At 40.5% G+C, this 14,772-nt stretch overlaps 1 protein-coding gene and 1 pseudogene across 3 annotated transcripts in view; both read right to left on the bottom strand.

Moving 5' to 3' along the window:
• Window positions 1–14,772, bottom strand: part of ST3GAL3 (ST3 beta-galactoside alpha-2,3-sialyltransferase 3) — a 160,798-nt gene that overhangs the window by 133,090 nt on the left and 12,936 nt on the right. For both annotated transcript variants that reach the window (XM_079778329.1, XM_079778328.1), the window contains exon 2: window positions 7,862–8,006. In XM_079778329.1, coding sequence (XP_079634455.1) covers window positions 7,862–7,976 — 115 coding nt within the window. In that variant the 5' untranslated portion in view covers window positions 7,977–8,006. The remainder of the gene's footprint in view (window positions 1–7,861; window positions 8,007–14,772) is intronic.
• Window positions 10,751–13,139, bottom strand: LOC307103895 (GTP-binding nuclear protein Ran-like; annotated as a pseudogene). Its single transcript has one exon. The product of its transcript is annotated as a GTP-binding nuclear protein Ran-like (transcript).

Genomic DNA, 14,772 nt, shown 5'->3' with positions numbered 1-14,772 from the left:
GTCAAAAGGCACACACATGCCCTTGCATTCCTTCCCTTTTCAAACTTCTTCCTCTGACTTTCCCTATCTCTCTGGCTGCTCAGGCTTCTTCTTATGCTTTCTTAAAAGTTTAGGAACCACTGCCCTAGCCCTAGCTGGTTTGGCTCGGTGGATAGAGAGCATCAGCCTGCGGACTGAAGGGTCCCAGGTTCGATTCCGGTCAAGGGCATGTGCCTTGGTTGCGGGCACATCCCCAGTAGGGGGCGCTTATCAATGTTTCTCTCTCATTGATGTTTCTAACTCTCTATCCCTCTCCCTTCTTCTCTGTAAAAAATTAATAAAATATATTTAAAACAAAACAAAACAAAACAAAAAAAAACCCACATGCCCTTGAGCCAGTTTGGCTCAGTGGATATACCCTCAGACTGGGGACTGAAGGGTTCCGGGTTCGATTCCGATCAAGGGCACATGCTTGGGTTGCAGGTTCGATCCCCAGTGTGGGACATGCAGGAGGCAGCCAATCAATGATTCTCTCTCACCATGGATGTTTCCATTTCTCTCTTCCTCTCTGAAATTAATAAAAAAATATTTTTTTAAAGTTTAAGAACCACTGTTTATTCAGGGTGACTTTGAAGGAGTGACCACATGCTGCTCACCCCTTAGTTGGTAGCTCCCAAAGATTTGGTCCTTGTCCTCTTTAATCCTGTATGCTCTCTCCAAGCTATCAGTTTTTTTCCTTGAAGACAACCAAAGTTATTATTTCTGGGTATTATGCTTCCAGAGTTATGTTATATACATGTGTGCAAATACATATACAATACATATGCCTGTGTATGTATAAATATGAACACACACATACAAGACTTCCCCCCTTTTTATATAGCTAGAGGCCCGGTGCACAAAATTCATGCACGGGTAGGGTCCCTAGGCCTGGCCAGCGATCAGGGCCCATCTGTGGGATGACCGGCAGGGCAATTGGGGGGGGGCCCCCCTCTGGCACCCGCCTTGGCTGGCCTGGGGCCTGTGGGCTGGGGGCAGCTCCTGCATGGAGCTTCTGCCCCCTGGTGGTCAGTGCGCCTCTTAGTGACCGGTCATTCCTCCATTTGGTTGATTTCCATATTAGGCTTTTATTATATAGGATAGCATTTCCACCCCAAATTGAAGAAGTTTTAAGGGGGTACCTCCAAGCAGCAACCATCACAGGAGATAAAACTGGTCAAAACATTTTTCACCAATAGTTAGTTATTTGCCTGACAAATGGAGTGAACCCAAAGGAGATCAGATTAAAAGTACTATCTGCCCTGGCCAGTGTGGCTCAGTTGGTTGGATATCGTCCTGTACACCAAAAAGTCAGGGCACATACTCAGGATGCAGGTTCAAACCCTGGTCAGGTCGCATGCAGGAGGCAACCGCTTGATGTTTCTCTCTCACATCGATGTTTCTCTCTCTCTCCCTTCCTCTCCCTAAAATCAATTTTTTTAAAAAATTTATTTTTTTTTAAAGAAGAAAGTATTGTCTCGCCCTGGCTAGATAGCTCAGGTTGGTTAAAGCGTCGTCCCGAACACCAAGGTTGTGGGTTCAATCCCTGCTCAAGGCACATACAAGAATCAACCAATGAATGCACAAATAAGTGAAACAACAAACAGATGTTCCTCTCTCTCTCTCAAAAATCAATAAATGAAAAATAAAAAAGTACTGTCTCCCACCCTGGCCTACTATTTCAAAAGGTCTTGGAAAGTAGCCACAAATTAATTCAAGAGCTAGAGGGAAGTATGGAGCAGAGGTGAATAAGTAAAAGATCAGAGTCTAAATATGATCTTTGGCAGCTGTGGTTAGTCATGTAGGAAAAAATTTTGTTTGATTTTACTTTTTTTTAATGAAAGTTTTCTAACTATACAAAAGTAAAGAGAAGAGTGTAATGAACCCTGTCCTACAGATTAAACAATTATGCAAAACATTTTGCTACTGGCTTCCTGATTTTATTCCTTCATTCTCTACCCTGCATTCCCTGGCCCCTCTTTCTTTCTCCTTCTCTGTTTTTTGGCTACATAGTTTTTGTTTTGTTTTTTTAATATATTTTTATTGATTTCAGAAGGAAGGAAGAGGGAGAGAGAGAGAGAAACATCAATGATGAGAGAGAATCATTGATTGGCTGCCTCCTGCATGACCCCCACTGGGGATCAAGCCTGCAACCCAGGCATGTGCCCTTGACTGGAATCGAACCTGGGACCCTTCAGTCTGCAGGCCGATGCTCTATCCACCGAGCCAAACCGGGTAGGGCGGCTACATAGTTTTAACAAGTCCCTGACATCATGCTGTTCAATCCCTAAATAGTTCCTCCGGTCATAATTATAAAATACATTTCCTTACATGATCCCAATATCGTTATCTTATCTAACGAAGTTAGTAACTTCTTAGCTCAGTCCACATTCATATTTCACAATTATCTAAAAAAAATCTTTTTACAGTGAGCCTCTTAGGTTTTAATGGAACTATATAGCCAAAGAAATTCCATACCCAGCCAGCAATAGCCTGTGACTATTAAACCTTAACAGAATTCCCAGTATCAAACCGCCACCAACAGGAAATGAACTGCTCAAGTTGTATACTTCCAGGAGAGGCACTCCTCCCACGGCCTGCCTGATGGCACACCCTGACGGCCCACCCTGACGTGGCCTTGGCAGATAATAGTTAAAGAAGAACCGCCCTGACCGGTTTGGCTCAGTGGACAGAGCGCCAGCCTACGGACTGAAGGGTCCCAAGTTCGATTCCGGTCAAGGGCATGTACCCTGGTTGTGGGCACATCCCATTAGGGGGTGTGCAGGAGGCAGCTGACCGATGTTTCTCTCTCATGGATGTTTCTAACTCTCTATCCCTCTCCCTTCCTCTCTGTAAAAAAAAAATCAATAAAATGTTGTTGTTTTTTAAAAAAAGAACCATCCTATACCCTTTAGTTTCTCCCTTCTAGCCCACCAGTCCTAAATGACCAGGAATCTACTGTCTCTACAGATTTGCCTATTTTGAACATTTCATACAATATATGGTCCTTTGTGACTAGCTTCTTTCACTTAGCATAATGTTTTCAAGCTTCATTCATATTGTAGGACATCAGTATCTCATTCATTTTTATTGCTGAATAACATCCCATTGTATAGACCAGCAATCTTCAACCTTTTTCATCTCACAGTACACATAAACTACTAAAATTCTGCAGCACACCAAAAAATATACTTCTTGCCAATCTGACCAAAAAAATCAATAACATATAGTTAAAAATAAAAAATAAAATGGCCATGCCATTTTACATTCCCACGATCAGGGTATAAGGGCTCCAATTTCTCTACATCCTCGCCAACACTTGTTATTATCTGTCATTTTTATTATAACCATTCTAGTGGGTGTTAAGTGGTATCTCATTGCAAATTTGCATTTCCCTAGTGACTAATGATGTTGGACATCTTTTCATGTGCTTAATGACCATTTGTACATTTTTGTTGGAGAAATGGCTATCCAGGTCCTTTGCCCACTTTTAAATTGGATTGTCTTTTTATTGTTGAATTATAAGGGTTATGCCTTCTATTCTTTCCCATCTTTTCCATTGAGAATAAAAGGTTGCTAACCATAAAAAAAGAGTATTGATTGTTTTTTTCCATAGCAAAAAGTAACCACCAGAACTACTTAAAACCCAACCAAATCAATCAACAACAGCTTCATACCATTATACATGCTTCTGAAAACCAGACAATCAGCAATAGCTTCACTTCAATGACTACGGTTCTGAAAGTCATCCTATTCAACAACAGCCTTATTCATGTAATTGGGAATCCACACCTAAAGGTCAACCAATCCCTAAACACTCTCACTTCTGAAAGTCCCCCAATCCCTGAACTCCACTTTTTTGAAGACTCAAGAATATAGTGGTTTTAAATTTTTTATATCAGACCCTTTCACACTCTTAAAACTTACTAAGGACTCCAAAGAGTGTTTGTGTATGTGGATGAATGATTATATTATTATTTATAATATTAAAACATTTTAAAAGTATGAATTCATTTAAAATTAACTAGAAAAAATAACTTTTCTAAAACAGAAAAAGTAGGAAAAGTGTAGTTTTACATTTCTGCAAATCTCTTTAATTTACAAGTTAATAAAAGAAATCTGGATTTTCACCAGTTTGTAATTCAATCTGTTGTAAAACATTTGTTTTGACTATGCACTCAATGTAGGAACAGTTAAATATATAAAGTAAACACTGACAAACAAAGGAAGAGATTGACAGTAACACCCCACTGACATCAATGGATAGATCATCCAGGAGAAAATTAAGGAAAGAGCAGTCTTAAATGACACATTAGATCAAATGGACTTAATAGATACTTTTAGAGCATTTCACCCAAAAGCAACAGAATACTAGTATACCTTCTTTTCAAGTGCACAGAAACGTTTTCCAGGACAGACCACATGTTAGGCTGCAAAACAAGTCTCAATAAATTTAAAAAGACTAAAATCTATCAAGTATCTTCTTTGATCACAATGATATGATACTAGAAATCAACCATAAGAAGAAAATTGAAAAACACAAAAACACATGGAGGCTAAATAACAAGCTACTAAACAATGAATAGATTAAAAATGAGATCAAAGAGGAAAATAAACATACCTTGAGACAAACGAAACTGAAAACATGATCTCAAAAATCTATGGGACACAACCAAAGCAGCTCTAAGAGAGAAATTCATAGCAATACAGACCTACCACCTTGAGAAACAAGAAAAATCCTACATAATAAAAAGGCAATATGCAAATTGCATCACTCCGCTACACCCACGATTGGGCCGGGTGGAGGCGCGGGGGGCGGGACTCAGGGTGGCCGATTGGCTGGTGGTAGGAGCGGGGGGGGGGGGGGGGGGGGCGGGGACTCGCGAGTCCCCGACTCCCGCTCCTCCCACCGGCCGTTAGGCCAACGCTGCAGAAGGACCCATGGGGCCGGCGGAAGATGCTGGTTATGGCCGATTGCGTGGCTGCTGGCAGCAGTTTTCCGCCAGCACCAGTTTTCCTCTGGCCACCCGCCGATCGGAGCGCCTCCCCGGATCGGAGTTCCTCTCGGGGTAGCCGATTGCGCTGGCAGGAGGCGCTCCGATCGGCGGGTGGCCAGAGGAAAACTGGTGCTGGCGGAAAACTGCTGCCGGCAGCCAGGTGAAAGTCTATTGCACGAAACTTAGTGCAAGGGGTTTCTAGTCTAAAAATAAAAATCTCACCTTCCATATAAAGGAACTATAGTAAAAAGAAGAACAAACAAAACCCAAAGTAAGTGGAAGGTAATAATAAAAATCATAGTGGGGCAAAAACAAAAGAGAGACTTAAAAACAATAGGAAAGATCAATGAAACAAAGAACCGGTTCTTTGAAAAGATAAACAAGATTGATAAACCTTTAATTAGACTCATCAAAAAAAAAAAGAGCCCAAATATGTAAAATCAGAAATGAAAGAGAAATGACAATCAACACCACAGAAAACAAAGCATTATAAAAAAAATACTACGAACAATTATATGACAACACATCGGACAATGTGGAAGAAATGGGTAAGTTTCTAGGACTGTACAATTTTCCAAGACTGAATGAGAAAGAAAAGAATATCTGAACAGATGAATAATTATTAAAAAATCAAATCAGTAATCAAAACTCCCAACAAATAAGGGTCCTGGACTAGATGGCTTCACAAGTGAATTTTACCAAGCGTTCAATGAAAAATTAATACCTATCCTTCTCACGTGGTTAGAGCATCGGCTCATGGACTGAAGGGTCCTGGGTTCATTTCCTGGTCAAGGGAACATACCTTTGTTGCAGGCTCATCCCTGCCCCCGAGTTGGGGCACGTATGGGAAGCAACCAACCTCTCTCTCTCTCTCTCTCTCTCTCTCTCTCTCTCTCTCTCTCTCTCTCCCCACCCCCCCACCCTTTCCTTCCTCCCTCCTACTGTCTCTAAAAAAAAACAACACACAAAAAAACACCTTTCCTCAAACTATTCCAAAATATTAAAGAGGAGAAAAGGCTACCAAAATCATTTTATGAGGCCAGCATTACCCCGATAACAAAGACAAAGACACTACAAAAAAAGAAAATTACAGGCCAATATCCCTGATGAACATAGATGCAAAACTCCTCAACAAAATATCAGCAAACTTAATTCAGCAATACATTAAAAAGATCATATACCATAATCAAGTGAAATTTATTCCTGGGATGCAAGATTGGTTCAATATCCACAAATCAATTAATGTGATACACCACATAAGCAAATTAAAGGATGAAAACATATGATCATAACAATAGATGCAGAAAAAGCATTTGACAAATTCCAACAGCTATTAACTGTGTAACTTAAATAAACTAATGAAACTAAATACTTCAGTTGCTCAACTGGAAAATAGAGATAATAACAGCATATTCATATGGTTATAGTAAGAAGTAAATTAAATAAAATTAAATGTATGAGACCTGACAAACAATAGGTCTTCCATAAAGTTAGTATCTTTCTTAACTTCTCTAGTAAAATATTATCTAATCCTTGATTATGTCTTCTACAGGTCAGTAGCTCTTATCGGAAATGGAGACCTCCATCCCTTGCACATGTTTCCATCTATTTTATGGATACAGATTAATTTATCCATTATGGCTACAGACGATGCCTCTAACCACAGACTTTTGCACTGAACTGATATAAACACCCCTTATTTTGGATAGTGTCCTTGATTTTAAAAATAAGTTGGGACACAAATTTAAGTAAACTCCGGAAACACAAAGTAATTACTGGTAATTATAAGCTAAGCGGTTAAGAGGCACTTAAACATTCCATATAACACACTAAAGATATAACACTGTATTTTAAAAACTGGCTTGCAACTGCTTCAGACGTAAGTGAACTACTTCATAGGTATAGTTCCCATGTTAAGGTCTCAGCACGAGGCCAACTGTCAGGTGCCTCTTCCAACTCATTCTAGCATTTTAACCTCACATTGAGAGGCCAACTCTACTCTCAAGTGAATTCTACACTTTTATTGGGAAAATAAAACTACTTTAGAGAAGAGACATTCACTAGGAATCAGAACGGACTACCTGGTATTTCCTGCAACAAGCCTTCAGACCAAAGAACCAAAAGGAAAACTACTCGTGTTCGAAAAGAGAATGTGCAAAGCTGGTGTTGCTCAGTACAGGCCTTCAACTGCAAGCCTGTTAACCACAACACAGGCAACACTGGGTGAAGTGAAACCCAGTCCGAAGGGTTCAGGCAGGTAAACAGAACATGCTGGGTGACACATGAGGCCTGAGGTACAAATGGAAGAAAGAGATTAGCAGTTATCGGCTGGAAAGCCAGCACAAGTTCGGGACCAGCAAAGGCTACAAAGACTAAGTAGACAGAATTTCTTTAGGAAAATAAAACAAAGATAATATTAAATTGAAAAATCCAAGGAAAAGATAAAGATGAAGTTTTAAGGGCAAAAGAAAACCAACTTCACTACCAAGCGCTAAGGCAATAAATGGCAAATGGGAGCAGCAATACACTATAGTAATTAAAAACAAAAAAACATTCAAGGACTAGAAGTACTAGTACAGTTTTGGTTTTTATTGAAAAATAGCACTTTTCCACTGGGTTCATATAAGAATTTGCCATGGCATGCAGTTGTTGTTGTTTTTGTTTTTTTGTAAGTTCTTAACTTACAGTAACAAAAGTAGTCAACTTCTAAGCCTAAATCCCAGAAATGGTCAGTTGACTCTCACTGCCCATCTCTGAAGAATCTGAGAACATTGCAGCTACATGAAAACCCAATTGCAGAACTGCAACAGGCTTTTCCGGGGACAGGCTAGAGTGACCATACTTACTGGAGTCCTCCCACTGGAGTAAATGTAGCTTCCATGCAGAATAATACAAAAATCCCAGTACCAGAAAAAGGCAGAGGGCTAGCAGCAGGTTGCGCACAAACACCAAGAGTCCCATCTTCACATGATTTACAATTTCCTACATGACCTAAAAAACAAAACCACAAAATAAAACCAATTTAGGTCTTAAAAGAAAAAGCAATCATCTTACTGGTATACTCTACCTTGAAATAAGTATTTATAGAAGAACTTTCAAACGAAGAACCTGGAATTACCAATAAGTTCATGACACGGCAGGTTCCCATCTGCTCATCCGTGTCTAGAACAGCTTCGCCAGTCACTCAGCAGTCATCTGTGTCCTGTCCCTCCCTCATTCCTGACATCCAATCAATGACCAAATTCTGGTAATTCCAATCTCCCAAGTAAGTATCAAATCAGATCCCCTCCCCACCATCACGACCCTCCATCCTTGCTACCACTACTTCCCAAGGACAAGTTTCCCCGCCTCCAAATTTGCGTTCTCCCAAATCCCATTTCCCACATAGTACAGCGGTAGTCTGTTAACACAAAATTTGACATTACTTCCCTAGCTAAACCCCTCAGTATTCTGCTGCTGCTGTAACAAAGTACCACACATTTAGCAGCTTAAAATAACACAAATTTATTTTCTCTGAGTTTTGTAGCTGAGTCCTCTGCATAGAGTCCCACAAGGCCAAAACCAAGTAGTCGGCCGGGCTTTCTGGAGACAAGAGATGCAACTGTTTCCAGGTTCATTCAGGCTGTTGCCGAATTCAGTTCCTTGCCGCTGAAGGGCCGAGGTCCCCGTTTCCTTGCCGGCGGTAAGACAGTCTTGCTCTTGTGTTCCTTCTCATGTTTTCCATGTGGTCCCCTTCAGCCATGGTAGGTTAAGTTCCTCCGACTCTGAATCTCTCCAACTTCCCCTTCTACCACCAGGCAGATAAACTTTTTTTGCTTTTCCAGCTCAAGTGATTAGATTGGGCCCACTTGAATAATCCAGGGTAGCCCTGGCCGGAGTGGCTCAGTTGGTTGGCGCGTACACCAAAAGGTTTGGGTTCAATTCTATTCAGGGCATATATCTAGGTTGCGGGTTCAATCCCAGTTTGATCCCTGGTCGGGGTGCATGCAGGAGGCAGCCGATCAATGTTTCTTGCATCGATGTTTCTTCTCTCCCTTCCTCTCTCTAAAGTCAATTAAAAAATAAATAATCCGTGCCCTAGTTGGTTCGGCTCAGTGGCTAGAGCGTCGGCCTGAGGACGCTCAGTGGATAGGGCATATGAGCACATGCAGACTGAAGGGTCTACTGTTCAATCCCTGGCCTTGGGTAGGCTTGATCCCTGGCCCCAGTTGGGGCGCATGAGGGAGGCAACCAGTCGATGTGTCTCTCTCACATCAATGGTTCTCTTTCTCTGTCTCTCCCCTTCCCCTCTCTTTAAAAATCAATGGAGTCCTAGCTGGTTTGACTCAGTGGATAGAGTGTCGGTCTGCGGACTGGGTTTGATTCTGGTCAAGGGCACATGCCTGGGTTGCAGGCTTGATCCCCAGTAGGGGGCATGCAGGAGGCAACCGATAAATGATTCTCTTTCATCATTGATGTTTCTATCTCTCTCACCCTCTCCCTTCCTTTCTGAAAGCAATAAAAATATTTTTAAAATATATTTTATTGATTTTTTACAGAGAGGAAGGGAAATGATGGATAGAGAGTTAGAAACATCCATGAGAGAGAAACATCGATCAGCTGCCTCCTGAACACCCCCTACTGGGGATGTGTCCACAACCAAGGTACATGCCCTTGACCAGAATCGAACCTGGGACCCTTCAGTCTACAGGCCAGCGCTCTATCCACTGAGCCAAACCAGTCAGGGCAAAAATATATATATATTTTTAAAAATCAATGGAAAAATATCCTTGGGTGAGGATTAACCATAAACAAACAAACAAATAATCCAGGATAATTTCCTCCTTCCTCCCCCAATTTTAAGATCCATAGCCTTAATTTTATCTGCAAAGTCCTTTTTGCCATTAAGGTAACATATTTACAGATTCTGGGATTAAGGCATGAACATCTTTGGGGGGCCATTCTACCTAACATCCCTTCCATTAAACTCTCATTTCCTTTAGAATGAAGTAATTGTTCTCAGAATCCAGCAGCCTCAGACTGTGCCCCTATTTACTCTCCAACCATCTCTTGCTTCTCCCAACCTCGTTTGTGTCCTATGCTCTAGCCATTCTATCTATTCACTGAACATTGTCGTACGGTTCCTCTCCCCTGGGCCTGTCTGGAATACATTCTCCACCACCCTGCTTCACCTGTTGCGCATTCTTTGATCCTCCCCTTAAATGTAACATCAATCAAGAAGAATTCCCAGGACCACCCCTTCCCACCCACACTCAGATATCATAGCCACGAGATAACATACAAAGAAGAAATTATGTATAAATATTATAAATGAAGTGATAAAAAGTTATCACTGGCAGGTTATGTATCTGTCTACCTAGAAACAAGAGAATCGACTGTAAAAACATTATAACTAATAGGAAGTAGGTGATTATAAGATTAAATCAAAAGCTTCTTAAAAACTGTACCAGCAATAACCAATTAGAAAATGTTAAGGGGGAAAAATTCCATTCATGATGGCAACAAAATCTATAAAATATCTAAAAATAAACTTAGGAGGGAATGGGCAAGATTTTCACCAAAGGACATAAAAGATCCAAATAAATACAGAGATAAAACAGGCTCCTTAAGTGAGAAGATTCAATCATGGAAATATGTCAGTTCTCCTGAAATGTCAGTTCTCTATAAATTCAGTCTAACTCCAGTCAAAATCCATGACTATTTTTTAAATCTAAAATTAATCCAAATACTTCATGCCCAAGAGGAGCCAATAATTTTTTTAAGTGAAAATAATGAGATGAGGATTTGCTTTACCAGATATCAAAACCAACTGTTGTGCCTGAAAGTGGGAAAATGCTCAGAGTGAGGACATGTAAAACGGAAAAAGAAGCCAGCTCGAGGGGCTCATGGCCAGATCTGGAGCATTAACCCACTAACCAAGAATGTAATAAATGTGGAGAGGAGAGAACTCTCCTTTAGAGTGGAAGGTCAAGTAATGAAAGCAGAAGGAATAACGTCATTAGAAAAGTCACCATTTAGCAACCATTTTAGTAATAATTCAGCTAAAAAAAAAAGCAAAGGATGCTAACATTAGTGGGTAAAACTTTGAGAAATGGGCTCGTATATAGTATAGTCTTAAAGTATCTCCCCACAAGATACTTATTAATTACAGAGAGGGAAAAAGTTAACTTTACAATGGAGAACTCCGAGAGACACTACCATAAACTAGCTGAAGGTATGATATGTGGAAGTGCTTTGTAATATTTTTGCAACTTTTTTAAGTCTAAAATTATTTTTAAAATAAAAGTTAAAAAAGAAAAATGTTTTTAAACTAAATGCTCAAAGAAATGTTCGAATAAAATTCAAACCAAATAAGAGATTATGTAGCCACTTTAGATGTTTATGAAAATATGTATTTTTTTTAGATATTTGAAATACAACTTTATTCTGATTCTAAACGAAAGGGAACGGGAATGACAGTAACAAACAAGCCTTCACCACTGAGTACTGTGATGCGACTGCAGCGTTCTTCTAAGGAAACAACTGCGTTCCAATATAGCTAAATACGCAGGTCCGAACAGTGAAGGTATTTTCAACTGCCACATTCACGCTGAAGCCCACGCGGCAAACACGCGGCACCACTGACATCACAGGACAGTTGCCAATAAAACTAGACTTCTGACGCTGGGCTCCAGCTTCCCTTTCTCACAGGTCGTCCTCTTCGTCCGGGAGCGCGGTGGCCTGAGCAACCTCCAGATCGTGCTCACACTGCGCTGCCAGCGCTGGGTCCCTGACAACCTCAGGAGGGGAAAGAGCAGGCATGGCGACGAACTCCAAGTTAGGGTCTCCGATTCCTTTTCCAGCCCTTTGAAGGGCTTTTCAAAGTTGTAGTTACTTTGGCAGAAACGCCGTAGCACTGAAGATTCTTCTTTGGGTGGAAGACAATTGGTTTCGCCTTAACTTTCCTGTGCTTGATGTCCACTTTGGTGCCACACAACACGCTGGGGATGTTCTCACACACTCGTACCAGATCGCTGGCCAGTTAGGCACATTCTTCTAAGTAACTCGAAGTTACATCCAACGTTATAACGGCACACTGGGCTTGGATGCTGTAGCTGTCTCGCAGTCCCCTGAACTTCTCCTGGCCGGCCCTGTTCCACATATTGAACTCATAGGCCCTTTGCCAGGGTGGAACACGAGAGAGTGCACCTCCATACCCAGGGTGGCTACATACTTCTTCTCTAATTCACCAGTCAGGTGATGCTTCACGCAGGTCATTTTCCCAGTCCCACCGTCACCAACCAATGCAAGTTTGAACTGAACTTGGGATTTCTTTGGGCGGCCATGGTGATGTCACTTCTAGAACCGTCTTGAAAATATTTTAATAATGTTAAGATACAAGTATCAGACACTCAACTAAAAATAGACTAGAATAAAACCTGAAAGGCTAACAGGTTGGTGCTGAGGATTTTTCCGGCTGGTGGGATGCACTCGGCCGCCTTGCACAGCCATAAAGGCACACAGGTAAGGAGGGGCGGCTGCTCACTGGAGGCTCTCCTCAGCACGCACAAGGAACACAGCAATCTGGACTCAGCCCCTCCTCACAAATTCATCTTATCTCAGAGGTGGTGTCTCTCTTTGGTCCAAAACGAATGCCACAAACACCAGTGCCAGAGATTGTGCAAGGCACAGAGGGCACTAAGACAATCAAACACTCAGACCCCTGCCCTAGGCGTTGTCGGTCTTCTCACTTCCTGTTCACGCTTCAACCCAACACGATTTGGCCTGGCTTCCGATTGGCAGCTGAAACGGTGAGAAGAGATACCGCATGGGGCCAAGAGCCCTTTCTCTGTTTTCTTTGCCTGGCGATGCCGAGCCACCTCCCAGGACGCTGTTCAGTCCAACCTGCTTTCCTTAAATACAGCCCTTCCTTTGGCCGTGTGTGCTCCCGTAATACCCCATGCTTACCTGTCGCAGCATTTATAAAAAATGTTTATTTTTGTCTTTGCAAAGAATTAGTGTACAGTTTAAAAGCAGAATCCATAACTTAGGTCTGTGAATCATCTTCATTTAATAGCATAGCATCTAATGCATAGCAACAGTGTGTTTAAAATTAAATAAACTTCTAATTATATGGCCCAATGTAGACATAATTTAGTTTGTACACATTCCAAAAAGTAATATATACTAAAGGTATACTTTGTGTATGTCTATGTATATATATAAAATTTATATGTATATAAATTTTAAATGTAGAGAAAAGTTTGGTTTCACACCGGGCCTATATGTATGCATATAAGATCTTTGGTTAATCTCTTCCCTCGCCCCCTCCCTCTGAGATTCATCAGTCTGTTCCATGTTTCCATGCCTGTGGTTTCTGCTCCTGCATTGAGTGTCTAACCTCTGATGGTCAGTGTGCATTATAGCTACTGGTCAGATGGTCACTTAGGCTTTTATATATATAGATGAGTATTTGTTAAACATTTATATTCTGGCTAGTCCATGCAGGAAACATGTCTATTGTATCACTGCTAGGTGTTCAAAAATTATCTGTTCACTGACCGAATAGTCAGTCAATAATAGTATGCACAAAAAAGGTAAAAAGGCAATAAGGTACATAAAGCTAGGTTATTTTAATTAACCATAAAAAGAAAACTAATTAAAATTTGAACTCACTGAAACAAACTCACCAAACTCCTGTCATTTCTAAAACATCCTACAATATGGTTTGTGGTTTTGTTTGTTCTTTTTTTTTTTTTTTTTTTTTTTTTTTTTTCAGAATTATAACAGGCAACAACTTTTTGTCTGAAATGTCAGAATTTTGCCAACTTTCAAATATCAGCCATAATGGATATGAACTCAATTATAATAAAATTACACAGAGCAAAAACCACAAAGTATTTCCTGAGCATGTCTCCTGTGAATATTTTTGAGGCAAGCTAATTAGAAGTTATTACGTACTATTTATTATCCAGCTTCCCAAACAAGTTACTGAAAAGCTCATCAATTTTTTAATAACATTTTTGTTGAATGCACACCTCCTATTCAGACATTTTGCATGACTAAGCAGATTTAAGTAGTTAATTAATATACAATATATTAAATTATCCTATGCAGAAGAACTGTGCGTTTTCTAATTGCAAGTCAATGTAAGGGATAAAATAATTCATACTGCTCATATTCATATATTACTGTGAACCAACTACAGTTCTAAGAGTTTTGTATGATTTAACTCACTGAATCGTCTCAACAATCCTATGAAGTTATCATTCCCATTATATAGAGAAGAAACTGAGGCACAGAAAGGTCAAATTATCTTACCTAAGGTCATAGTGCTAGTAAATGGCAGAGCCAGAATTCAAAATCCAAATGACCCTGGCTTCAGTTATATAACATTTTTCATTTGAAGAGGCAAGAGTTTATCAGAACAGTAGTAAAAAGGAATCAGTAAAGGATTTAAACAAAAATACTGCAACAAAAGTGAAAAAAAAGGAATGGGGAAGGGGAAGGAGGAACATGGTAGATGAAGACCACTTAAGTGAAAAAAATTTTGTCACAGAACAGATAAAGGTCATTAACGAAGATCCTCCCAGCTGGCCTACTCCCAAATGGCTCTATAAGCCAAGAGCAAACTGAGAGCGGAGAGAGATTAAAGGCAGAGCTCAGGGGAAAACCAGTAAAACAACATTTTAAAAATAAAATTCCATTAGCCCTCATAAAAGTGAACAAAACCTTCAATGGAAGAGAGCAAAGTGGACATTGCTGGAAATACGAGTCA

This window comes from Cnephaeus nilssonii, assembly GCF_951640355.1.
Source record: "Cnephaeus nilssonii genome assembly, chromosome: 7".
In the NCBI taxonomy this organism is placed as follows: domain Eukaryota; kingdom Metazoa; phylum Chordata; class Mammalia; order Chiroptera; family Vespertilionidae; genus Cnephaeus; species Cnephaeus nilssonii.
The sequence above is the reverse complement of the archived record's forward strand: the minus strand, read 5'-3'. Positions and strand labels throughout refer to the sequence as shown.